This window comes from Puntigrus tetrazona, chromosome 3, assembly GCF_018831695.1.
Source record: "Puntigrus tetrazona isolate hp1 chromosome 3, ASM1883169v1, whole genome shotgun sequence".
NCBI classification, from domain to species: domain Eukaryota; kingdom Metazoa; phylum Chordata; class Actinopteri; order Cypriniformes; family Cyprinidae; genus Puntigrus; species Puntigrus tetrazona.
The window spans coordinates 19,454,765-19,479,670 of record NC_056701.1 but is presented as its reverse complement, the minus strand read 5'-3'; the positions used below and the strand labels follow the sequence as shown (position 1 = coordinate 19,479,670).

Here is a 24,906-nt window from a genome sequence, read left to right as displayed (position 1 = left end):
TGAATTTAGTTGTAAATCTATAGTTATTGTGGCAATACAATAACTATAGTAATATAAACACATTACTCAATACTGTACCAAGTTTTCACTATAGGGTATGCAACAATACACTACTATAGCAAAAAGTATATTACAGTATTACGGTGTTAGTTCAGTACAATGTTTTTGCGTGCAAGCCCTACATCATGTAATTTTCATATATTTTGTTTACCGAAAGTTTTTTTCCCATCAAGACTACAAGCCATTTAGCTCAATCTACTACTCACAGAATCATCTCTCTCTCTCTCTCTCTCTCTCTCTCTCTCTCTCTCTCTCTCTCTCTATATATATATATATATATATATATATATATATATATATATATATTCCACTAACTGACTAAGGTCTATGCCACGCTGGTGAACTTGTGGTTTCCAAACTGACTTATCAGAATGTTGCTTTTGCAAACACTGTTGACATCCATTGATCAATGGTTATGTTTCTATTTAAAGTCTGCACTGTCTGTTTTATAAATTCAAGTTGAGTCATGTCTCTTGGCCAAAGCCTTTCTAACCCATTAACTGATGCTGCTGTGGACAGAGGAGCCAAACAGTGCATTAGCAACAACCAGTGCAGCGGTGCCCTTTGTAAAGGACAATTAACTCACCTGAAAAACTTTGATTTTATCTGACACGGAGCATTAGATATGAAGCTAATTCAATTTTAAATTACTCTTGTGCAAAAGAAAGAAATGCGCTCTCTGTGGAGCCTCTGCTGGATTAGTGTATGTTGATTATGATTAATGATTCAGTGTTTGGTTTGCAAATGTGAACATTATTTTCTGAAAATAATAGTTGTAATATTCAAAGTGTCACTCTTGATGCTAAGCTATAGTCAAGTGATTATAAAATAAATACTAAAATGAAATACTACATAATGACTTGTGAACAGACTGTGCATGCAGTATGGAGCAATTGCTAGCAATGATTGTTTACTTGTCTGGTAAAATAGAAACGTGACCCTGGAGCACAAATCCAATCATGCGTAGCACCAGTATATTTGTAGCAATAACCAACAGTACACTGAATGGGTCAAAATTATAGATTTTTTTGTGCCAAAAAGGATAATGATATTAAGTCATGGTCCATGAAAATATTTTTGTAAATTTAAGTAAAAATATCAAAGCATGATTTTCTTTTTTGAACTAAGAACATTGCTATCATATCTTAACAAACCATACGTCAATGTAAATCTGATGTATTCATTTTTCAGATGATTTATGAATTTCAATGTAAAAAAAAAAAAAAAAAAAAAAAAAAAAAAGATTGACCCTTGCGACTGTTTTTTTGGTCCAGGGTCACAAATGATTGTGACAATTAATTTTAGAAATTGCCACTTTCAAAACTCAGTCCACATTGCACATTCGGGTCATCTTCGGTACTGAATGGGGTTTATTGAGGCGCGTTGCTAAACGCCCTATGCCGCGGCCTGATTGGCTGAACGAGTCGGAATTAACCAATCAAACTCGGGCCCGATGCATCGTTCTCTGTTCGAGTGGGTGTGGCCTCGCATCACAGGGGATGGCGAGAGCCAATCAGAGCCAGAAGAGATCAGCCAAGGCCATCGTCAGATGTCCGCGTAGAGAAAACAGGAAAGACTGAGAGCATAGTGAGGGAGGGAGAGAGAAGAGAGAGAGAGAGAGAGCAGCAGCCACGCTTGGAGGAAAAAGTGTCTCCTGCAAACATATCTCGCCTGTCAACTCTCTCAGACAGACTCAGCGCACTAAGAACCCCCAGACAGGACAAAACCTGCTGCCATTAAGAGTACATTGACCGGTAAGTGACTCAAAATCTCAGCGCACTAGTAGTACAAACACTGGATATTGAAAGCAAGTCTCTTATTTGCAAGTACATTTAGCGAAATATAAGAAACAGAGAATATAAAACGTAGAGTGACACAGCTCTTTTTTGTTCAAAACACTTACTGTATAGGAGCTGTAGCGCAGCTTTTCTATATTTATTGTGATTTTGCTCGTGGATATCAGTCAAACATCCCAGACCCGTACAGAGACAGGTTCTACTGGTCTTTACGTGTGATTTAAATGAATGAATGGCTTCGATAACACCTTTCACGTACACGGAAGTGTTAGGTGCATGTTATATTCTTCAAAACAAAACATACATGAAGCTTCAAAACTAAATTCAGCTGATTTCTTTTAGTAAATTAAAATCTGGAGACAAAATCTGTAATTTATTTAGCCATGTCAGTTTAAACGCACATTCCTTAACTTTCTAGTATTTATTTTATTTGACTGTTTTGTTGTAATTATTAGTGTGTCATTTAAATGCTACCAGCATGTTTTTATTTTGATTTTGCTAGTTGCTATAAATTAGATGTGGCACCTGAACACTACTACTACTACTTTTTTTTTTTTTTTTTTTTTTTTTTTTTTTTTTTTTCAATTAGTGACCAGCGTATATTGCAGTTGTGCCTAATCAATTAGTTACTTCTGCTTTACTTGTTCTTATTCCCTTGCTACTAGTCACTATCCCAGTAGTACCAATTACCTGTTCCATTCTTACAGTGACTAATAGCAAAAGATTAGAAATTGTGTTTTGTAAATAATTATTAGTGACACTCATTTTTAGTGATCCAAGAGTGCATTAAAAGATAACAAGTACTAGTAAACATATCTAACATATGGATTCTTTTGACAGGAATAAATGCATAAACAGATTTCTGTAGTCAGGAATTTAACTGAAGTAAATTAAAGTCAATCATTATATAATCACTATATAAGCTTCAGCTTAAATAAGGAAGATACGTCTATGCTTTGGATAGTAAGATTTAGTAATTCCTTTCATAAACCCTGGTCTTTAATAAAATTTGGTCTTTAGCGTTACTCCAATATAACAGGTCTAATGCACCTTTGAATCAGATAGATATGCTGGGTTAACAGTGTAAGTGTAATAAGATCAATATCTTGACTGTGAAAACCCATGCTCCTCCCCACATCCTTTCTATGTGATGAATGATACTGCTGCTGTTTTGTGAGTGAGGGAAACGCAGTTATAAATCAGCTGCATCACTACTAGTGTCATGCACAGACCCGTAACCAGCCGTGTAAAGCAGACTGGCCAACAGATCTTACAGATGCACTTACCATCGCTGTACCATTGTAAATGGGGTCAGATCAGGTCACTGGTATTTCACTAGGATCAATACTAATAAAACAGAGCTATCAGTAATATCAGCGCTCTGCAGCGCAATCAGTAATATAGGAAAGCACATGACACATCCGTATCGGGTAACTGAGAATCTAGAGATACGCTGCTAGTTTTTCTTTGGTTTGTCCATCATAACCGTTGTCATTGTTTCTATCCTGACAAATACGCCATATAGATAATATGGCTTATTTGTCAGTCAGTGTAAGCTGTCACAATCCTAATGTAATTATTTGTTTTGATTCAACTGGTTAAAAGATAATTACTGCAGTTTTACCGGAGAAGTGTGGTTTCTGTGTGGATTTTGCTTCAGGCCACAGTGGGATGTTTTTTAAGAGATGTGAATGTAGACCTCAGCTTACCGACAAGGCTGAATAAAATACAGCATATAAACAATTTTCACGTAGAAATTGCTCACCTTCACAAATAGTCACAAAGAACTGGCAAAAGTTTGAAGTAGAAAGACTGAAATAGTATTTTTTTTTTTTTTTTTTTTTTTTTTTTTTTTTGCAAGACATGCTCCAATAATCTTTTTCTTGAATTAAGTTCGGAAAGTAGTTTTTACGCTGTTAAAGACCAGCTTTATTTTTCTCAAGTTGTGTTGGTTTTCTGTGGTATTGTACATCAGTGGCCAGCGCCATGACTCATCACTTCCTGCTGGCTGATGTATGCAGTGATGCTGGATGTGAAATCTAGATGTACGCCGGGACAGCAATATATGATTGCGGCATTGGGTGTGGGGGGATGTTGTGTTTTTGTCATTTTATTAGAACAGTGCTAAATACAGAGGTCTTTGGATGCATTGTTTTCTTTTGGTCTGTGCAGCTACAGCACCGGAGTGAGTTGGGTGGGTGGTGTGTAGGGAGGGGGCTGGGGGTGGAGCGCTCCTCTCTATTCATTAGTAAATTGCCCGGTCAAGGACTGGACTGTCTTCTACAGTAACTGAACACTCTGTTCTCCTCTCCACATGCATCCACATTAATTCTCATTGCAGAAGAGGAGCGGTGAAAAACAGTGAGACCACTTTTTAAGGTGCATAAAGATGATTAAGTGGGATTCTTATTTAGCTTAATAACATTTGTCCTTGCAGAAAATGTTCACCACAAATTAAAAAACCTTTTAGTGGGATGTTTGTAAGGGGCAGTGATTTATTTATTGATGAATTGTAATTTAGATTGCTCAAATTTCCATTTTAAAAATGAAACAATGGTGTGTTTTTGAAATAGATTAATCAACATTAAAATATAGCCATTGTTGCTGAATGAATGAATGAATTTTTAGGATGTTACAGTAGTTTTTTGATTTGTTAAAAAATAAATTAGAAAAAAATATTACATAGCCTACACATTACTGAAACAAAATCAGTAGGACTTGTTTCTTGTTTCTTTTCTTTTCTTCTTTTGATAACTGTTCTTTAAGGAAAAAGGTTTTCATTGTCATAGTGTTCTTCAGGATTCAGTATGTTGATGATAATTTCTTTTTATTAATGTTGAAAACTATTGGACCGCCTAATATTTTTGTGGAAACTGATGCATTTTTAAAGGATTCTTTGATTTAATAGAAAGTTCAAAAGCACAACGTACTTGAAATGGATGTTCTTGCAAACTAAAAGTAGTCTTTTCTCAGACAAAAGAAGTTGTTTAAATGGAAGCGTGTTCATTCTTTGAATCTCTGGTTGTCTGTGTTGTTTCAGCCTACACACAGTATGGTGCTGAATACAGATGGAGACGGTTGGTTCTTCTTGTCGTTCCCTGCAGATTGGTTTATCTTGTGTTTTTTTTTAAACAAAGACTGGTTGACCCCACTGACAGCTCGTTCCACTGCATGTCCTGACAGGGTTCAGACGGGCGGCGGTGATGTCATCTGAATGCGACCTCAGCCTGCCAGTCACAAATGCACTCATGAATGAGAGTTTTCCACTGAGTCACTGTTGATGTAGAGAATGGAAATAACAACTTCTATCTCAAAGTGGTTACTAAGATTAGGTGAAATTGGTTCTAAAGACAGCGTCTGTACCTCACACTGTTCTGTCTGTCTGGATGGGCTTTCTTTTGGTTTAAGACCGCTCAGTTGAGTTTCATGATGTACCCATCGTGTGTCAGTCAGACTGCAGCTGCATGTTGCTTCCATGCACAGCACGAAGTCCAGGGCTAATCAAATCAGGGTGACCATCAAGCTTATTTTTAGCTGCCTTTTCTGATTCAGGCAAAGGTAAAGGGGGAGAGAGAGAAGACCGGCAGATAAAGCATGCTATTTAAATGCAAGGGTGTTAGTTTCACTCAGCCAATTAACTTCCTGATCAGTTTCCTGATTAATGCAGAATGGATGATGTAACTTTGTTATTAAATTAGCTTGAAATTATTTTATGTATTTAATATATGCATGTATTTTAAATAGCCTTTTATTTATTTTGCACTTTTAAAATATATATATATATATTTAATGCATTTATCTGAGCTGTTGCAGTTTAGTAAAGCCTTCTATAAAAAAAAAAAGTGTTGTTCATTTATTGGTCTCAGGTGACTGATGTTTAATGAGTTGCTGTGCATCTTTGTCTGCAGTGCTGTAGTCATCGAGCACCATGTCAGCCAAAGCCATCTCGGAGCAGACGGGGAAGGAATTTCTTTACAAACACATTTGCACTACAGCCGCTGTTCAGAACCGATTTCGCTATGCTAACGTGACCGCAGAAACCGACTGGGTGCGACTGGTTCAGGATCATCCCTGGCTTCTCACAGAGGTAAGACAGCTGCTATGAATAATGGATCTGGGGTCACATTTGCGCATGAGGTGAAAGTACACCAGCCAAGTGATGCAACTTAGTGACCAAAGGTGACTTACATAGGCCAATAATTAAAAAATAGAGCTGGTCGAATTAGAGAACCTGTTCTCTGTGTTCATCTTAGACACGTTTACAAACTCTAATGCAAAGTGGATCATAGTGTACTCCATTCAAAGATTTACTTGTTTGCTACAATAATTGTATGTCTTTGAATCTTTATTAGGGATATTCATGATTTTATGTATATTATTTTTAGATTTATTTATGTGTTTTGTTTTTATACATTTGATTTTTTTATATATATATATTTTTTAATGATTAATAAATAATCCACTAAAAGCAAAATCTTCTATTATCAGCAGTTTCAACAAATTAATTTTTTAAAGGCCAAATCTGCCGAGGGGTAAATTAATAAAAGAAGTGATCTAGAGAGATAGTGAGGATGCTGGATGGAGAGGATGGCGTACATTAGTATGCTGCTTGCCTAGCACACCAATTAAAGGAGGTAAAGTGAGCATAGCAGAATTTCTCAGATGACAGTACAGCGACAGTTTCTGCTGAAAAAGCACTCCTAATCACCTTTATGAAGGAGCCGGAGGGTATAATGATATTACATCTGACTCTGTCCCTGTCCTTTATCTTTAGTCCGTGACTGAGACCGTTATATAGAGACGGCTTGATTAGGAAATCATGGCATTTCTTTTGATTGTCTTTCTGCCTTCTGTTTGTGTTTCTAAAAATGATTAAAGAAGTAAAGTTTTATTTAACACAGTGTTCATGTAAACCTTTTTTGAGGATTTTTAAAATTCAAAACTAAACAAAAGAGTTGAAGCGAATATTCTGACCATTCTTGATCTTATAGTCTGTTTCAACCCTGGATTTTGTCACAGGTTGCCAAATTTTTAATTTCCTGTTATTTTCTGTCCATTTTTGTTTGCTTAACGTCATAAACAGTTGATTTGTGATTGATTGCTCTGGTGTTTTCTTGTTTCTGTCCAGCGGTTGGTTGTGAAGCCAGATCAGCTGATCAAGCGCAGAGGAAAGCTGGGACTTGTGGGTGTGAACCTGGATCTGGAGGGTGTGAAGGAATGGCTCAAAACACGCCTTATGAAAGAGACAATGGTGAGGACAGACACCCAAACTGCCTCTTAATATTATCCCTTTGTTAATGTGTGTGCACAACTTCTCTTCTGCGCGTTTGCAGTTTATGTAACTCAATACATTAAATGTCATGTACCTGCATACAACGTTGCCAGAGGGCAAAAAAAACATATTGCTGAGAGACAGACAGAAGGGAGTCTTTTTTTTGTTGTTTTTATGAGGTATTTGTTTTGTTGTCTCATGCTGTACATATGTTTCATAGCTTATTTCTGCAAGTTCTCTCTCTGTCTTTATCTCTGTCACTTTCACAGGAGTGTTTCATTGTTTTCCCACCTTGGCATCTTTTAATTTTTCTCTCTTTCTCTGAAATGTCACCTCGCCTCCCTGTTTCTTTCTCACTGATTTATATCGGTTGGCCTTTTGGCCTGCTGTTTTGACTGCAGCACAAATGAGATGTGTGTGTGTGTGTGTGTTTGGCTTGCGGCTCTGCTTGTCAAATCGTTCAGTTTTCTCGGCGAGTCCCTGAACACAGAGGTCCAGTCACTGGTGCTCAACCCAAGCCTTTAGACTGTATGAACACTTCTCTATCTCCTCCTTCCCATCTCTGGCCTCCTTTTCTTCTGCCTCTTACATAATTCACTTTTCATTGTGTGTTTTTCATTAGGAGAAGCTCTCAGACCAAAGGCAATTTCTGATGTTTAACCCTTACATGTAAGCATAAGCTTTAAAAATGAACCTCTCTCTGTCTCTCAGGTGGGAAAGGCTAAAGGCATCCTCAAAAACTTCCTCATTGAACCCTTCGTAGCCCACAAGCAGGTGAGCCCATCCAGTAAGTGCCATGTACTGTGTGCACGAATCAAGTGGATAATAATAATGATGATGATGATAATAATGATCACCATAAAAGCTGCAGAATAATTGTAGAGTTGTTATTATAAGCCATAATTATGAATCAAACAAACAATTTATATTTATTACTTTTAAATTATAATTTTATTATTATTATTATTATTATTATTATTATTATTATTATTAAAAGCATAATTAGTGTTAAATAAATTAATATAATTATAATAATAATAATAACAAGAGTAATAATTCTACAGCTCATTATTATTATTATTATTATTATTATTATTATTATTATTATAAATAGTTTCAACAAATTAGTAAAATAATATACTATAATTTAAAAATGTAATTTAATTTAAAAATGTATTGTTTAATAAATTAATAATAATAATTTTGCATCTTATTTTTATTATTAACAATTTTATAGAGTAAGGTTATTATTTACATAGTTGTACAATGATTATGATAATGTGTGTTAATGGATTACTATCCAAGACGATGGCTCCAGAGAGGTAATCTTGCAAAATTGTGTCTTTCCCTCAGGAGGAGGAGTTTTACGTGTGTATCTATGCCACACGTGAAGGCGATTACATGCTCTTCCATCATGAAGGAGGTGTAGACGTGGGGGACGTGGACTCTAAAGCCCTGAAAGTCCTGGTGGGAGTGGATGAGAAGATCAGTGCGGACACGGTCAAGAGTCAGCTCCTCACACATGCCCCTGCAGATAAGAAAGAGTGAGCCAGACAATAAAACAAACACACACGTTGCATGTTAAATATTATACTCCTCTATAGTTTTTTTTTTTTTTTGAATAGTTTAGTCAGCCTTTCAGCGTTGTGCTGAGGTGTTTGCACTTCTTTGTTATGCTGGTGTGCAGCTTTCTTTCTTGCCAGTTGTTCGTGAGACTCTAGAGCAATTATAACCATAATTTAATTGCAAAAAAACCCCCTTGAGGCTCACTTCTGCATCCTTGTACATAAGACGCTGCAGACGGTACTGGGTCTACTACATATTGAGAACAACAGTGAGCAAAAAATGAGACTGATGGAGAGGAAGGAGGACAAACAAGCACATGAGGTGCTCTCACTTTGATCCATTACACAAATTACATTTTTCCTCGTTGCCAGCCTCCTCCCACCCCCCCAGTCTTATTCAATTCACGTCTATAAACCCTGCCTGTCTTTTTGATGGCACACACATCTCGTTCTGGCTGGCCTCACCATCTTGGCTGACATTGAGATTGACGAGGAGACGGGTTTGGCTGCATTGGCCTGTATCCACACCTCAATTTCTATTCATCCCTCTCTTCTATTCTTCCTCTCCCTTTCTTCTTCTCAGTCAGACACACACACACATTTTTATGAAGATTACCATTTGTAAAGAACAACAACATGCAACTCCCTCTCACAAATATTGTGACATAAGTGATATTTTTCCGCTCCTAGATCTCCTTTAGTCATGTTTCAGGCAGTGTATTTACTGATTTACTGTCGTCCCACGAGTCCTCCCTCTTCCTCCAGTGATTCAGTCTCCCTGTCTTTTCTTGTGTATTATTTGTGTTCTCCGGACTATGGAGCGTCACAGTTTATTTTTATTTTTTTTTTATGTGGTGGATGACGGATGATTCCCTCACTTTCTCCTCCCTCTCTTTTCCCTCATTACCTCAAACACCAGCTGCTCCGGCTCACATCAGTAACCAGTTCTGCCGTTAAATCCAGTCTCATTACTGTTCATAGTCGGTCTGCTTACAGTTTGTTTTGAAGACAATATTACAGAAGCAGTCAGTGTTGAGAATTTTTATATTTTTAATAATAATTATTATTCTTTGTTGTTGTTTTTTTATGCTTTGTTTGGTGTGGATCATTAGTGACCTTACAAAATATTTCTATTTCAAAACAAATGCTGTTAGTTTTAACTGTTTAATGTATTTATTTAAATCTTGAATAAGTGTGTAACTGTTTTTCGCTAATGATAATAATAATAATAAGTGTGTTTTAAGCATCTTAGAATGATTTTTCTAAAAGTTATGTTAGAGTCTAGTAAGTCTGTGTTGTTTTGTATTTCCAATGTTTGTTCAATAATTCGTTTTAAAGTAATTTAACTGAACTTCTACATATTTCTGAACAAATCTACATATTTATTTTGTGTGAAGTCAGCGATGAGAAGAAATTAAACTGAACTACTTCATTTGTGTCAGTTTATCACGTTCGTAATATCCCATGTAACAATATTACTCTGTTAACAGAATGTTAAATAGAGACGTTTTATTGTTCTGCAGGATGCTGACTAGTTTCCTGGTGGGCTTGTTTAACCTGTATGAAGACTTGTACTTTACATACTTGGAGATCAACCCTCTTGGTAAGTCTCAGAAGCAGCCTGTCCCACCTCAGCTGACCTCTTGTGCACCCACCCAGACGTCTGATTCATTTCTTCCCAGTGTCTTGGCACTGTTGATTCACTATATGAAGACCGAAGACAAACTACTTCCAGTTCTTTGCAAGGCCGTTCTACTTGCTAATTACTTATAAGTGACCGAGCAAATCTTATTTTGACGCTGTGCTCATTTTTCTTCTGAACTAAAGGCTGAACTCTGCTCCAAACTAAGTGTCAAAATAACATCACAGAATGTTTTGAGGATAGGTTTAATTTGAGAAAATGAAAGCTGATTATTTAACTTGGATGCTGTTTGATGGTGATTGGGGATGTTTCACAGGGCACTAATTAATAATCCCTGTGTGCCTTACAGCATCTGTTACTGTTTCTATCTTCCTTTGATGTTCCTGTTTGTGTTTTTTGTCACATTTGTATCATTTCACATGTTCTCGGTCTGTTAGAAAATATAGCCTGTCTGCATGAGTTTCTCATGGTATTTCACCTTTTTTTTTTTTTTTTTTTTTTTTTTTTTAAACATAAAAGTGCATAGTCATCCAGTGGAATGCATGACTCAAGAATCATATAAGCCAATAAGACTCAAAATATCGAAACACTTTGATGTGCCTGAAAGCATCATGTGCTCCTCAACATTTCCACAGTGCATCCCAAAGCATTTAGTGACCGATTTAAATAAAAGATTCAGTGAAAATATACGTTTCATTATTGCCTAAGGTTCTCTTTTTCTCTCTGTCAGTGGTCACTAAAGCTGGAGTGTATGTGCTGGACATGGCTGCTAAAATCGATGCCACAGCCGATTATTTGTGTAAAGCCAAGTGGGGTGATGTGGAGTTTCCCCCTCCCTTCGGCAGGGAGGCCTATCCCGAGGTAACAAGCTTTCAAGTTTTCAGTGATACAGTGACGGGTGCCATCTAAGTATTAATTTGTATGAGTTAACCTATAAGTCCAAGAAGAAATAGCAAGAAACTGTCTTCTTTTATCACTGTTTTGTTGATTCATCAGAGGACGCTTGTGTTTCTGCTGCGTTTGCTTGCTTTCACTTCTTTTAAAGAATATGATTTAATAATTAATTAGTTGCAGTTTTTCATAAATCATTCATTGAGCACACACAGACACTATTACAGTGATGAGTCGTGCAGAGAGAAGGAGAGAGAGAGAGAGAGTGATGTGTCTTCTGCGCCGTGTCATTTTTGGCAGTATGTTTATTTGACAGAAGGCCGGTTTAATTGGTATCACACACACAAATATACTAGACAGGAATTAAATCTGTATAAAAATAAATAAACTATGGTGCGCTCTTTTACCTTCTGTCAGATGAGCTGCTGCTAGTTGGTTGTTGGTCCATATGGTTTGGGCGGGACGAGTGTTGGCTTCATCAAATATTTGGTCAACACACAGTCCACAAGAAATGTTATGATGTTTCCATTTACTGTGTCTGCACACAGGAGCTAATGTGTTTTTTGCTTCATTTATATGAGTTATTTTTCTCTTATGGCGTTTTACTAATAGTTTTTATTTCCCATGTCTTTTGAACCAAACCTAGTGGGAAATAAAAAGATATTTTTTTAGATGTTAAACTGCATATATTGTCTTTAGCCACTGATGTGAGGTACAGTACACAAACTTTTTCGTAATGTTCCTGTAGGAGGCATACATAGCGGATCTAGATGCTAAGAGTGGTGCCAGCCTCAAGCTGACTCTCCTGAACCCTCGTGGACGGATCTGGACTATGGTGGCAGGGGGCGGAGCTTCTGTCGTCTACAGGTACCCGTCGCTCACTAGTTAGTCTAGCCTACATGTATGAAGCTTAACTCTTGATGTTAATTGCTTAAAGGGGTAGTTCACCCAAAGTGAAAATTACCCCATGATTTACTCCCACTCAAGCCATTCTTCTAGGTGTATGTGACCCTTCTTCTTTCAAACAAATACATTCGGATTAAAGGAAGCAAAGTTTCCCTTGTTTAGCAAAGGAAAACGTTTTAAATATACATTTTTTTTACAAAAACACAGAAATTCAGACTGAGTTATGTGAAGCACTTTTCATGATTTAACGGATGCTTTTTTCTTTTTCTTTTTTAAATCTCAGCCCCCATGTACCACCATTTTATAAAGCTTGGAAGAGCCAAGACATTTTTTTTTAATAATTCTGATTCAACTATTTTGACAGTGAAAAGTCAATGAGGTCTAAAGCAACAATGGACCTCACTGTCTTGCATTGTTTGGCCAAAAATACCAAGTTATACATTATTCAAAAGAGAGAGAGTCCTCCACGTTTGTAACAACAATATACAAATTTTCAATTCAAAATGAAATCCTTTAATCTTCAGAGTATCTTGGAATAAGACATTTACGGTTTGAAGGAAGATGCTGGAGTAATGAGCAGAACGGAGATGAAGCAGATACCTGTATGTGCCAGACTCTGAGAGCTAAATGACTTTACCCATCCAAGCTTGATAACTGTTATCTGGAGGTTTATCTTTCATTGCTGCATCTGTCCTTCTCTCTGATGGAGGAAGGAGACTGAGAGAGAGAGAGAAAGTGTTTTGAGACTAATTAGACTGTTTTTGTGCTGTCCTCTGAGAGTAGATCTGAGGATCAAGAAACCTTTTTTTTTTTTTTTTTTTTCTCTTAAACAAACAAATGAACCACTAAATTGGATGCTAGATTTACTGGATAATATTGACTTGCTCTATTTACCATATTTTCTAATCTTTGGATTTCATTAGGATTTCGGTCATAAATATTTCTGACATAAGAGCAAATAGTTTAACATACAGTATTGTATTTTTCCTTACTCACAGTGACACAATCTGTGATCTGGGTGGAGTCAATGAACTGGCCAATTACGGAGAGTATTCAGGTGCACCGAGTGAGCAACAAACATATGACTACGCCAAGACCATCCTTTCCCTCATGACCCGTGAGAAGCACACTGATGGTACGTCTTAAAGTACAACTTACATTATTAGTCTTCCACCAAAAATGATGTTTTAAAGTGTTAAAAGTTTAAAATGGTTTAAAGTAAACAATTCTTTTCCAAATGTTTTTTTAAATATGTAAAACCTCCTACAAAATACTAGGCTAGGGAAAAATATTAGGTCATATTGGTCATTTTGGGGATGTTTGTCTGAGACACAGATTTTTTTTATTTATATTTAAGATATTTTAATTCAATAGACTGGTAGCTAATTTGCTGACAGTCTCAAGTCTTAACCTTTCTTCTCAACCCGGAAAGTGAAGGATGTCATGTATTGTGGGATGATTTTTGATGTGTGTTGTAAAATCTACTGATCGTTTAGACAAGGCCTTGATCATATTTCATAGCAGTGTGATAAAGGTTACCTGGAAGATTCAGTTTGATTTGAAAACCTAGGCATAAGTGCCTCTAACTGAAGAATCACCAATTTATGTATATTGTCCTGTTGTGTAGGTAAAGTCCTGATCATTGGAGGCAGCATTGCCAACTTCACTAACGTAGCGGCAACATTCAAGGTTAGATCATGAAGTCCCTCCTGTTGTGCGTGTGCATCTGTATCTGCAATAGCACAGGTCAATATTTTGGAACACACTCTTTTATATATTTGTTTGGCTGTTTTGTTTGTCATCAGGGTATCGTCAGAGCTATCAAAGATTACCAGAATCCTCTGAAAGAGCACGAGGTCACTATATTTGTCCGTCGTGGCGGTCCAAACTACCAGGAAGGTTTAAGAGTAATGGGGGAAGTTGGTGAGTTTGTGCATGTGAAAGTGTACAAAGTCAAAGTTTTGAGACTTGATTTCATTTTCATGTCTTTGTGTGTGTGTGTGTGTGTATGTGTGTAGGAAAGACCACCGGTATCCCCATTCATGTTTTTGGCACTGAAACCCACATGACCGCCATTGTTGGAATGGCACTAGGTCATAGGCCAATCGCCACACAGCCTCGAGGTGCCGCCCACACCGCTAACTTCCTTCTCAACACTAGCGGTGGTACCACAGTGAGTGTTTGTCTGTGTGTGTTTGTGAGTCTTCCTCGCATTAAAAACCTTTCACAGCCTCAAGCATGCCATTAGATGATCCAGGGCTTTCAGTGAAGTGAGGTTTTCTTATTGTTGAGTCTTTCTCCACTGCTTTTAGTGATCACTTCCTATTGTGCCCCTCGAACTGGACTTTAAGTGCCACCATAAAGACTAACCTTGCTCTCTCTCTTGATTCCAGACTCCCGCCTCCTCCAGATCGGCCTCTTTCTCTGAGGTCAAAACTGGAGCAGAAAACTCATCAGCTCATAAGAGGCGTGCTGGACTTCCTCCAGGTTGGTGCAAACTTGATCGGACTCCCACAAGCAGACAATAAGCAAAGTAACAGAATAGATTCGTGGTAGCCTGGTGCGCCCCCTGCAGGCCCATGTGTCATTGACAGAGATAATACTGGGGAACCAGACATCATCTTTTTCCTTGACTTGTCCTGGATAGGATTTCAAAAGCGACTAAAATGTCTGGGTTTTGGCATTTTAAAAGAACGTTTTAATAATAGCTGGAGTTGCATTACAAATGGCCTCTCCCATTTTTATTACAGGAAGAAAAAGGTGGATAGGCATTTAAGAAATCCTGGCCAGGGCATGTTGGGGAAACACACAGTCATAGTCGCATAGTCGTATAGTCGTATTACTAAATGTTCAACTACTTATTGAATGTATTGTTTTTTGGTGTTTTTTTTCATCCCTCTTTTCCTCCCTCTGTGGTTTCTCTTTGTCCGTCTGTCTTTATCTCTGTAGCCAAGAGCACCACTCTGTTCAGTAACCACACCAAGGCTATAGTGTGGGGTATGCAGACACGGGCAGTGCAGGGAATGCTGGACTTTGATTACGTGTGTTCTCGTCCGGAGCCGTCAGTAGCAGCCATGGTTTACCCCTTCACGTGAGGCTTATCTTACATTTCAAACCCTAGTGTGGGACATTTGTCAGAATAGAGTGATGCCTAGGAGTGGAAACTTTTGATTAGAGTTTACTTGTGTGACTTTACTTCCTACATTGACAGTCAATATGTCACGCATATGCATATTTAATCCTAAAATACATTATTTTAATCAAATCAGTGGGGACCATAAGCAGAAGTTTTATTGGGGTCATAAGGAGATCCTGCTGCCGGTCTACAAGAACATGGCTGATGCAATGAAGAAACATCCAGAAGTAGATGTGCTCATCAGTTTCGCCTCCCTGCGCTCTGCCTACGACAGCACCATAGAGACCATGCAGTACTCACAGGTCTGAGATCAGCGGCAGCTCATCTGACTCTACAGTGCTGTGAAATATTCCTGAAATGTTTACAAATCAGTGTGGTCCGATTATTCTTCTGTTGATGTGGGGTGTTTTTTTTATGTGCAGATCCGCACTATAGCGATCATAGCTGAGGGTATTCCAGAGGCATTGACTCGCAAGATCATCAAAATGGCAGATGAGAAGGGAGTCACTATCATTGGTCCTGCAACGGTACGACTCCAAACTGCTTTTCTGTTGGATAATTGTATGTGTAGCCGTGTGTATTGAGGGGCAAGTATAATCAAATAAACTAGGTGTGTGTGTGCCCTCTACAGGCCAATGATTAAAGGACCACCAATAAATAAATAAATAAAATAAAATAAATAAATGTATATATTATTATTATTATTATTATTATTATTATTATTATTATTTATTTTTATTATTTATTTTTATTACTTGTTTATTTTTTTGTAGTGGTAATATTATTATATTCTAATATATTCTATTTATTGTTAAATAACTAATAATGTTACATTGTATTTTATATACATTGGACAATAAAAAACTTAGTTCTACAGTGCATATGAAATGATTATTATTTTTTATTATTAGTACTTTAAAAAATGTGTAATAATTAATTAATTAAAGTCTGTGGTGTGTGTGCTTGTGTTGTAGGTCGGTGGTATTAAACCAGGCTGTTTCAAAATCGGTAATACTGGCGGGATGCTGGATAACATCCTGGCATCTAAACTGTACAGGCCGGGCAGTGTGGCCTATGTCTCCCGCTCTGGTGGGATGTCCAACGAGCTCAATAACATCATCTCACGCACCACAGACGGCGTTTATGAAGGAGTCGCCATCGGAGGAGACAGGTGTGTGTCAACATCCCATTGAAACCGCAAATGTTTCGATGCGTGCGAGTTTAAACCTTTGGTGCATGTCCTTCATGAAGGTATCCAGGATCTGTGTTCATGGATCACGTGCTGAGGTATCAGGACACACCCGGAGTCAAAATGATTGTTGTGCTCGGAGAGGTGAGTGAGCCATTTGTGATGTTTACAGTCACTATAAAATTTGCAAGACGCTCACAGATCATCTCTTCGCTCATAGATTGGAGGGAATGAAGAGTACAAGATTTGCGAAGGCATTAAAGAAGGCAGGATCACCAAACCTGTGGTCTGCTGGTGCATAGGAACCTGCGCCACCCTGTTCTCATCTGAGGTGAGCGAGCGGATGCAATGCTTACGTGTCCAGAAGATTTATTTAAGCAACTAAAATGAGTTAGGCTAAGTAAGGCTAATGGCTGAATTAATTGATTGTATCCTGCTTTATGAGTTTAGGTCCAGTTTGGCCACGCCGGAGCTTGTGCTAACCAGGCGTCAGAGACTGCAGTGGCTAAGAACAAAGCTCTGGAAGAGGCAGGAGCATTTGTGCCCCGGAGCTTCGATGAGCTCGGAGACGTCATCAAGTATGTCATCTTTGTGTACTTAAGTTATATTCATATCTAAACCTTGCCATCAGTAACCACATATCTGTGTATCCTGTAGATCTGTGTATGATAATCTAGTAGCCAAGGGCGTGATTGTGCCTGCTACAGAGGTTCCTCCACCCACAGTGCCGATGGATTACTCCTGGGCACGAGTGAGTATGAACTACATGCGTTTTGAAGAGAAATAGTCTTGTGCTTAAGCATCATCTCTTTTGTTCTCTCTCTGTAGGAGTTGGGTCTGATCCGTAAACCGGCGTCCTTCATGACGAGTATCTGTGATGAGAGAGGACAGGAGCTCATTTATGCAGGCATGCCCATTACTGAGGTCTTTAAGTCTGAGATTGGGCTGGGCGGCACCCTCGGCCTGCTCTGGTTCCAGAGGAGGTATGTTTTTTTTTTTGTTTGAGTAGTAGTAGTAGTAGTAATCATGCATTACAATTATTGATGCATTAACAGACCAACATTGTACATCTGACGTTTCATACTGATGACAAAGTTTCATATCATATAATTATGCAATGTGCAGATGTGATGCTGATCTTGTCTTTAGAGTGTTGTTGTTGTTATTATTATATTTAAAAAAGAAAGAGAAGTAAAATCTTTAAAATTATAGTTCCCACCAATAAATTAAATTGTTGTCATTTACTGAAACCTGAATGACTTGTTTTCTTTCAGCCCGTGAAATAAAAAATCTGAGATGATTCTCAGTGTTGTAGCCTAAACATTTATGTGTCAGTTTTATGTTGAATCAAATAAAGTATTATACGGTTTGTCATGTCTACCTAACACTTTCTCATTTAACACAAAAACTCATTTAAATAATCTTTTCGGGGTATTTGCACAGCCAACTTAGTTTTTGGTTTAAATTGTGATTTATTAGAACTCACTGTGTAATTACATGTATATAATATATATACATATATATATATATAAAGACTTTATTTAATATATAATTTTATAAGTTGTATTGTTCAGTATAAGATTGGTCTTGGTGGCAACCTTTGGCTGCTCAGGTTCCAGAGGACATGTGGTCTCTCATTGTGTTTTGAAAAGTGTTGCTGTTTTTTTTTTTTTACCTAGTATTATTCAGTCTTTTATCATTTTCACGTCATTCATGTTTCTGCAGGCTTCCGCGCTACGCCTGTCAGTTCATCGAGATGTGTCTGATGGTGACGGCGGATCACGGCCCTGCTGTTTCAGGAGCTCATAACACCATAGTGTGTGCTCGTGCTGGCAAAGACCTGATCTCCAGCCTGACCTCAGGACTGCTCACCATCGTAAGAAAACTACAGGCTTTCTCAAAGCGGTCCATCTAGCACCAGAGGAGCAGAGATTCATCACTGGCTCTGTTTCTGTTTAGGGGGACCGTTTTGGAGGGGCCCTGGACGCAGCTGCTAAGCAGTTCAGCAAGGCGTTCGACAGCGGCATGCTGCCTATGGAGTTTGTCAACAAAATGAAAAAAGATGGCAAACTTATTATGGGCATTGGACACCGGGTGAAATCGGTGAGTACAAAAACACACAAAAGTGTTCAGAAATGTGTTAAATACTGTATTTCACGCTGTTTTTCAGAGTTTGTTCTGCTGGTTTTAATGATTGATAAATGTTTTTCAGATCAATAATCCTGACATGCGGGTACAGATCCTCAAAGACTTTGTGAAACAGCATTTTCCTGCCACTCAGCTGCTGGACTACGCTCTGGAGGTGGAGAAGATCACCACCTCAAAGGTACAAACGCTTGCATGTGTCTGGGATCCCATTTACACCTGCTGTTACATTGTAACTGAACCCAGTGAGAAATCTTTTGTTTTTCCCTGTCCATACAATTTCTGACCGCATCGGTTCCTCTTGAAATGACTACCTTTCCTCAGTGAAAATTCACCATACAGCCGTAAACGTGACTTTAGCTTAAAAAGAAAATAAGAACAGAACAGTGATTATTAAAAGCAACAGCTATGAATAAATGTCAGTAAATACATTTAGATAATCTTAATAGCAAATTAACATTTGTTTGTGGCTAGATGAAAATTCAAGTATAGGTTGTGTTTGTTTGTTTGTTTGTTTGTTGTTTAGTATAGGGACCAATAACTAGTTGTGTTTATTAGTACTTATAAAGCACATGTTCTGCATGATTATATTCTATATTCCTAATCATACCTAACACCTACACTTAACTGCATTACTAACTATTAATAAGCAGCAAATTAGGAGTTTAAGGCAGAAGTCATATTTAATGGTTTGTTAGTGGTGAGAATTAATTAAGTGCGACGACTATTTTGTATTTTATTTAAATCTTTTTGTTTTGGATATGTTTTTTTATCAGAAACCAAACCTTATCCTGAATGTTGATGGTTTCATTGGAGTGGCATTTGTGGACCTGCTGAGAAACTGTGGCGGCTTCACTCGGTGAGTAAAACTGAAGAAAAAGATGCGTAAAGAAGTTCTTTTTTTGTATTTCACATTTTAGTGAAATTGTTTTAGATTTTATAGTTTTCATTTTTTTTTGTAATATTTAATTAGATTCGATTTTATTTTTCCAGCTTAATTTTTATATTTCAGCTTATTTCAATTAATGATATCACAATAACTAAATGTTTAGTGTTCATGTAAATGTCAGTGAAACTAACCCTGATCTCTCACACAGTTGTCTTTCTTTCTGTTATACAGCGACGAGGCTGATGAGTTTGTGGAGATCGGAGCACTGAATGGAATCTTTGTGTTGGGACGCAGCATGGGATTCATAGGTGTGTGTGTGTGTGTGTGTGTGTGCGATCTATCTGTTGTGTGTCTGTTATCAAATAATATTATTTAAACGACCTTATCTCATTTTGTGCAGGTCATTATCTGGACCAGAAGCGGCTGAAGCAGGGTTTGTACCGCCATCCTTGGGATGATATTTCTTACGTACTTCCAGAACACATGACCATGTAACGACGGCATCCAGATCCCGCTGAACCGGTGCGCTAGGGAAGCAACAGAGGTTTTTGTGTGTGTGTGTGTGTGTGTTTGTGTGTGTATGCACTCCTCCAAACGTGGTTGTTTGCGTGTTACTTTTCTTTTTTTCTCTCTCCCTGTTTAATGTCTGTGATCTTGTGTAAAAGTGAGGGTTTACTCTTCTGCTATAAACTGTAATTGTAACCTGTCAATAACCTAAATGCCTGTATTGATTGTGTTGCAAAGTTATTTGAAAACTGTGAAAACCTCCTAACACATTCCATATTTCTGTAGTAAACATCTCATGTGTATCGAAAACACGTAAATCAGCTTGTCATGTCAGTGTGCCTGCAAAAGGGAAATTAGATTAGAAACTAAATCGCCTGGTTGCTGGAAAAGTAGCCGTGGCTATAAACTGAACTTTTGAAGAAGCACTTAAAGAATGTCACTGTCATTCTGATCTGCCCTGATAGTTAGGCTGTGATTTTTGAATGTTATTTTGAGTTGTCTTTGTCAGTAGTGACATCTTTAATTAACAGTGCAGTAATACGCTGCTCGTAACGGCAAGCAATAGCTTTGTGTGTGTTTTGTGTTGTGTGTGAGTCTTAATAGTCTTAAATGTCAAATCAACTAATTTGCAGAAAAAAGAAAGTTGCTATTTTTATCAACTAATACGTTAGTATTTTGGCCACCAATGTTATTTGTAAATGTGCAGTGTGCCATACAGTTCACAATGTTTACAGTCCATCTGCCAGTCCAGCTGTATGAAGAACAGATGACGAAGTTCACTGTCTGATATTTACTTAAAATGATCTGGTTAAAAATAAAACTCATTATAGAAATTACATCTTCTTTTTTTGTTCAGTCCATGCTTAACAGTGATGACCATTGAACTAGTGTGTGTGTGTGTGTGTGTGTACTGTAAGGGGTTGGGTTAGGGGATAGAAAATATTGTTTATTAGTCAGTGTAAAAGTAATAGAAAGCTACAGAAAGTCTGCACAATTCACAGGTGTGTCTGTGTGTGTGTGTGTGTGTGTGTGTGTGTGTGCGCTTTTGTGACAGATTTTTAAATTAAAGTTATTTTTGTGATAAATTTGTATTATGACGGGTATTACAAGGAGAAGGTGTCTTTTCAGGACTTTACCCCATGTCCCCATTTATGAAAGGCTTATAAATCTCACCAGAATGTAGTGTTTTGACGATCTGAAATGGCACAAAGTTTCCTGTAAGAGGTGTGGGTAGGTGTATAGTGTGTATCGTTTGTACAGCATAAAAACAATTTGAGCCTATGGAACATCCCCACTTTTCACAAAAACATACTTGTGTGTGTGTGTGTGTGTGTGTTAAAGAGTAATTAATTGGTGATAGTTGGTATTGCGTTCAAGAGCAAGCTGTTATTAAAGGCATGCGCACTAGATGGCAGTGTGATAGGGCATAATGAATAAATAAATCAGGCTTTGGAGACAGGATCCACGATTTTTCCCCATCTCAGGTGTCGATGGAAACACCAGGGAAAAAACCCCACGAAGTATCGTACAGATAAACAATGCTGGATGTTCTCTTTTATTTTACAACTCTTACCTACCAAACTGATTGCAGGTCAAATATTAGATTTGCATGTATTCATAAACATAATGTTAAATGAGTTTTACAATCAGCTATCAGCGAGCGGCAGTTTTATTTCAGGTGGTTCTTCTGTCTAAATGTCTGATTCTGCTCGTGACTTTTTTTTTGTTTACAAGCAACAAATATCATACACATTAGCACCTAGGATAAACGTGTACCTTTTGAAAAGGTAACGTTACGTTTCTACGTACACTACAGAATTACGAGATTATTTTAATTATGTGTTCTTCATTTAAGAAATTAAGTTATGTCATCTTAAGTCCTATTGGACTCATTCAGGGGATAATAAAATGCTGTAGCTTGGTTATAAAACCTTTGGAGGTGTTGTTGACAGGTAAACGATGGCCGCTGAGTCAGAGGAGATCTCACTAGTCACTGAGATGTCAGCAGCGATGCCAGCCTGGGTTTACTAGGATTTCAAAAGAGTCACAGCAGGTCAGTGCTGCAACATGAGCAGAGCACATATATTATGACATAGCCAAGTTAATGAAACTAGCCGGACTCCTCTTCTGTTAGACGATAGACCTTTGCCGCCTTTTTGCACACTAAATAGCTTGCCTTGTTGGCAGAGGCTATTTGCTCTAACTCCACCCTCCAATTGTGTGGCTAGTCAACACTAGAAAAGACAAGCGTTAGTCATCGGCTTTAGTGGTGCAGATGAGAAAGCAGGTGGCGTACGCCTTTTGATGCAATCGACCCCGGGTTCAAACTTTTTTATTTCAACCTTTCCAAATTTGATATCACACCAGAAAAAGCTTCTTATTTTTCAACAAGAATGAAGGAAATAATCCAAAAAGTTGAAAATAAAGTATCGGTAAGGTAAGGGTAGGTGTAGGGAGGGCTTTATAGTGCCAAAAAGGTGGCACCCATTTAATAATTTAAATGAAAAATAAAATTTACAAAGTAGTTATCCAATATTGCAATAAGTAGTATACATAGCAGAAAATTCTGTTATTTTGACAGTGTAAATAGAATAGCTATTTGCACTGTGTAAATAGCATCTGTCACTAAGAAAATATCCTATTTTCATTTAGTGTATATAGTATATATATAGTGTAAATAACCTCTATCCCTATTTACACTTAGTTCTAATAGCCACTGTTCTGGGTGCAAATATAACAATTTTATGATGCACTCTTTAATAATCCTTTTGCGGTAAAACCTACAGTATCTGCACTGCCGTTCTATACTCCATGCCATTGAGAAATCCAATACCAGTCAAGGTTTGTGTGCTGTATCATGCAAGGTCAGGAAAGGGAGTGTGTGCTCAAAGCAGAGCGAGACATGCACTCAGAGCATCTGTCCTTGCATGTCACAGGATCAGGGTACACTGCCGCTCTGCAACTATCTAAGGCCACGAACGTGATGAGCACCCGAAGTCTAACTCAGGACAAGCCCAAAATAAGATCAAATGTTGGCCACAGATTAAGATTATGAACCCTAGGGACACCTGGTTTGCTAACACAGAAGATTCTGTGAGAGCTGCTGTCCCTGCAAACATATTACTGTATGTGTATGCCAAAATACGTCTTAGTTGGAAATGCTTAAAACCACCTTAAAGACCAGCGTAGGAATAAACTTTATCTTGAAATAAATTAAAAACGTGCACACAGAATAGTATTCTAAATCATTAAAACAAGGTTTCTAAAACTTTGCTAAATCTCTGATGACATGCTTGTCTGATAGCAAGTTTATAGGATTAGTTCGCCCATAAATTAAAAATCCGCTATTAATTACTTACCCTCGTCATTCTCACAAGATATTTTTTGACGAGATCAAAGAGGAAACATTTCAGTTGTTGCTGACTTGTCTATGTAGTGTCAAAGAGCTCTCAGATTTCATCAAAATATCCTAGTTTGTGTTCTGAAGATGAATAAAGGTCTTATAGCTGAGGAATGAGATGAGAGTGAGTAATTAATGACAGAATTTTCATTTTTAGTTAACTAATCTTTTAAGACCTGTTAGTGTAATTCTAAAAATGTTGCCCTTCAGGTTCTGGTATGCATTTCTTTTTTGTTTTGGAACCTTAAATTTTAAAAATAAACTTAAGAATAACTTGTTAGTAATATTTTAAGATAGATGATAAAGTGTACGTATAGATGATAAAGTGTTAAAGAAACGTTTATTTGTGTACCTCAATCATCATTTTTGCATTATGTTTTTCTAAAAAAAAAAAAAAAAAAAATGCTTGTTTGAATGCTTGGTTTTATAACTAAGAAAAATCTTTTAAAAGATTTCTGAATGTTTTATTGTTATTTATATTATGAAGATCTTATTGAAGCTGTCAGAATATACTTTTCATTTATTTATTATACATATTTAGAACATTTATTTAAGAAATGGTTTCTAAAAGCTTAATAAACTATATATAATAATAATAATAAACTAAATGTAGATTTAACTTTTATATCCTATTGGTCTCAACAATGCTCAGTTATGGACTTTGTGTGACCTGGTTTCTGTCATGATCGTGTCGTATGGTTCAGGTGTGTGTCATTAATTAGCCCCATTATCTCCTTTCCCCGTAAGTTCCTTTCAGTTCAGTGTTTCTTCATCCGGTCTACTTTGTCAATGCAATGTCATTATGTGTATTGCTATCCTTCTTGCTGGACTACCTCATTGTGGGTTATTAAAGGCTGTTTTTTTTTTGTACTTTTCATCTTCTTGCATTCCTTCCCGCCCCACACCGTGACATCCCCGCGCATCATCAGCCTTATGTTTTCTTCAAAAAGTGTAAAAATTGAAATAGGAAATAGGATATTTACTTCACAGAATCTGGAATGGTTGAACGTCGATGCCGCTTTAACCACACAGTGAAAAAAGCCCACCTTGTCATGAGTTACCTGATCGGCATCATATAAACATAATATAAATATAATACAAGTCATTTGTTTTTTTGGATTATGTAATTTTGAACTATAGGACAAATTAGTTTGAGATATAGTCTGATTTATCTTGCGAGTCGGTAGTTTGCAGAGAACATAACAAGGGCTATAGTTAGAAACGCATTGAGTTACATTGTGATGTGTGTATGTAGACGGAACAACAAACTGTCAATCAGGATATTGTTGGACACATTTGCTGTCAGGGTGTGTGTGTAAGAAAATCTCTCTACAGAACATATTCTCTCCTCTTGTGTCATAAAGAGTTGGTCTCAGCTAATCAGCCAGCGCTGAAACAGGAAGGAACTGGTTGTTTGGACAGAAAGGGGTGTGGTCTCTGCTGGCAGCCGAGGTTTATGTAAGTGATCCTGAAATCATGTGAGTGTCTTGGAACATCCTCAAGACTTC

At 37.4% G+C, this 24,906-nt stretch overlaps 1 protein-coding gene and 1 long non-coding RNA gene across 2 annotated transcripts; one reads left to right on the top strand and one right to left on the bottom strand.

Moving 5' to 3' along the window:
- The first annotated feature begins 1,636 nt into the window (after positions 1–1,636).
- On the top strand, positions 1,637–20,834 carry aclya (ATP citrate lyase a). Its single transcript, XM_043235164.1, has 28 exons — positions 1,637–1,814; positions 5,765–5,943; positions 6,985–7,107; positions 7,840–7,902; positions 8,482–8,672; positions 10,217–10,296; positions 11,066–11,196; positions 11,975–12,093; positions 13,131–13,267; positions 13,760–13,821; positions 13,938–14,055; positions 14,151–14,305; positions 14,526–14,619; positions 15,082–15,223; positions 15,402–15,570; positions 15,691–15,795; positions 16,243–16,439; positions 16,520–16,601; positions 16,678–16,788; positions 16,908–17,035; positions 17,115–17,208; positions 17,286–17,440; positions 18,183–18,333; positions 18,417–18,560; positions 18,670–18,783; positions 19,379–19,461; positions 19,723–19,799; positions 19,892–20,834. The coding sequence occupies exons 2-28, from the start codon at positions 5,785–5,787 to the stop codon at positions 19,984–19,986; spliced, it is 3,279 nt and encodes a 1,092-aa protein (XP_043091099.1). The 5' UTR covers positions 1,637–1,814; positions 5,765–5,784; the 3' UTR covers positions 19,987–20,834.
- On the bottom strand, positions 20,036–24,245 carry LOC122341657. The gene is made up of 2 exons (XR_006250479.1): positions 24,069–24,245; positions 20,036–23,602 (listed from the first exon to the last, which is right to left on the bottom strand). It is a non-coding gene; the product is annotated as an uncharacterized LOC122341657 (long non-coding RNA).
- Positions 24,246–24,906: the final 661 nt, after the last annotated feature.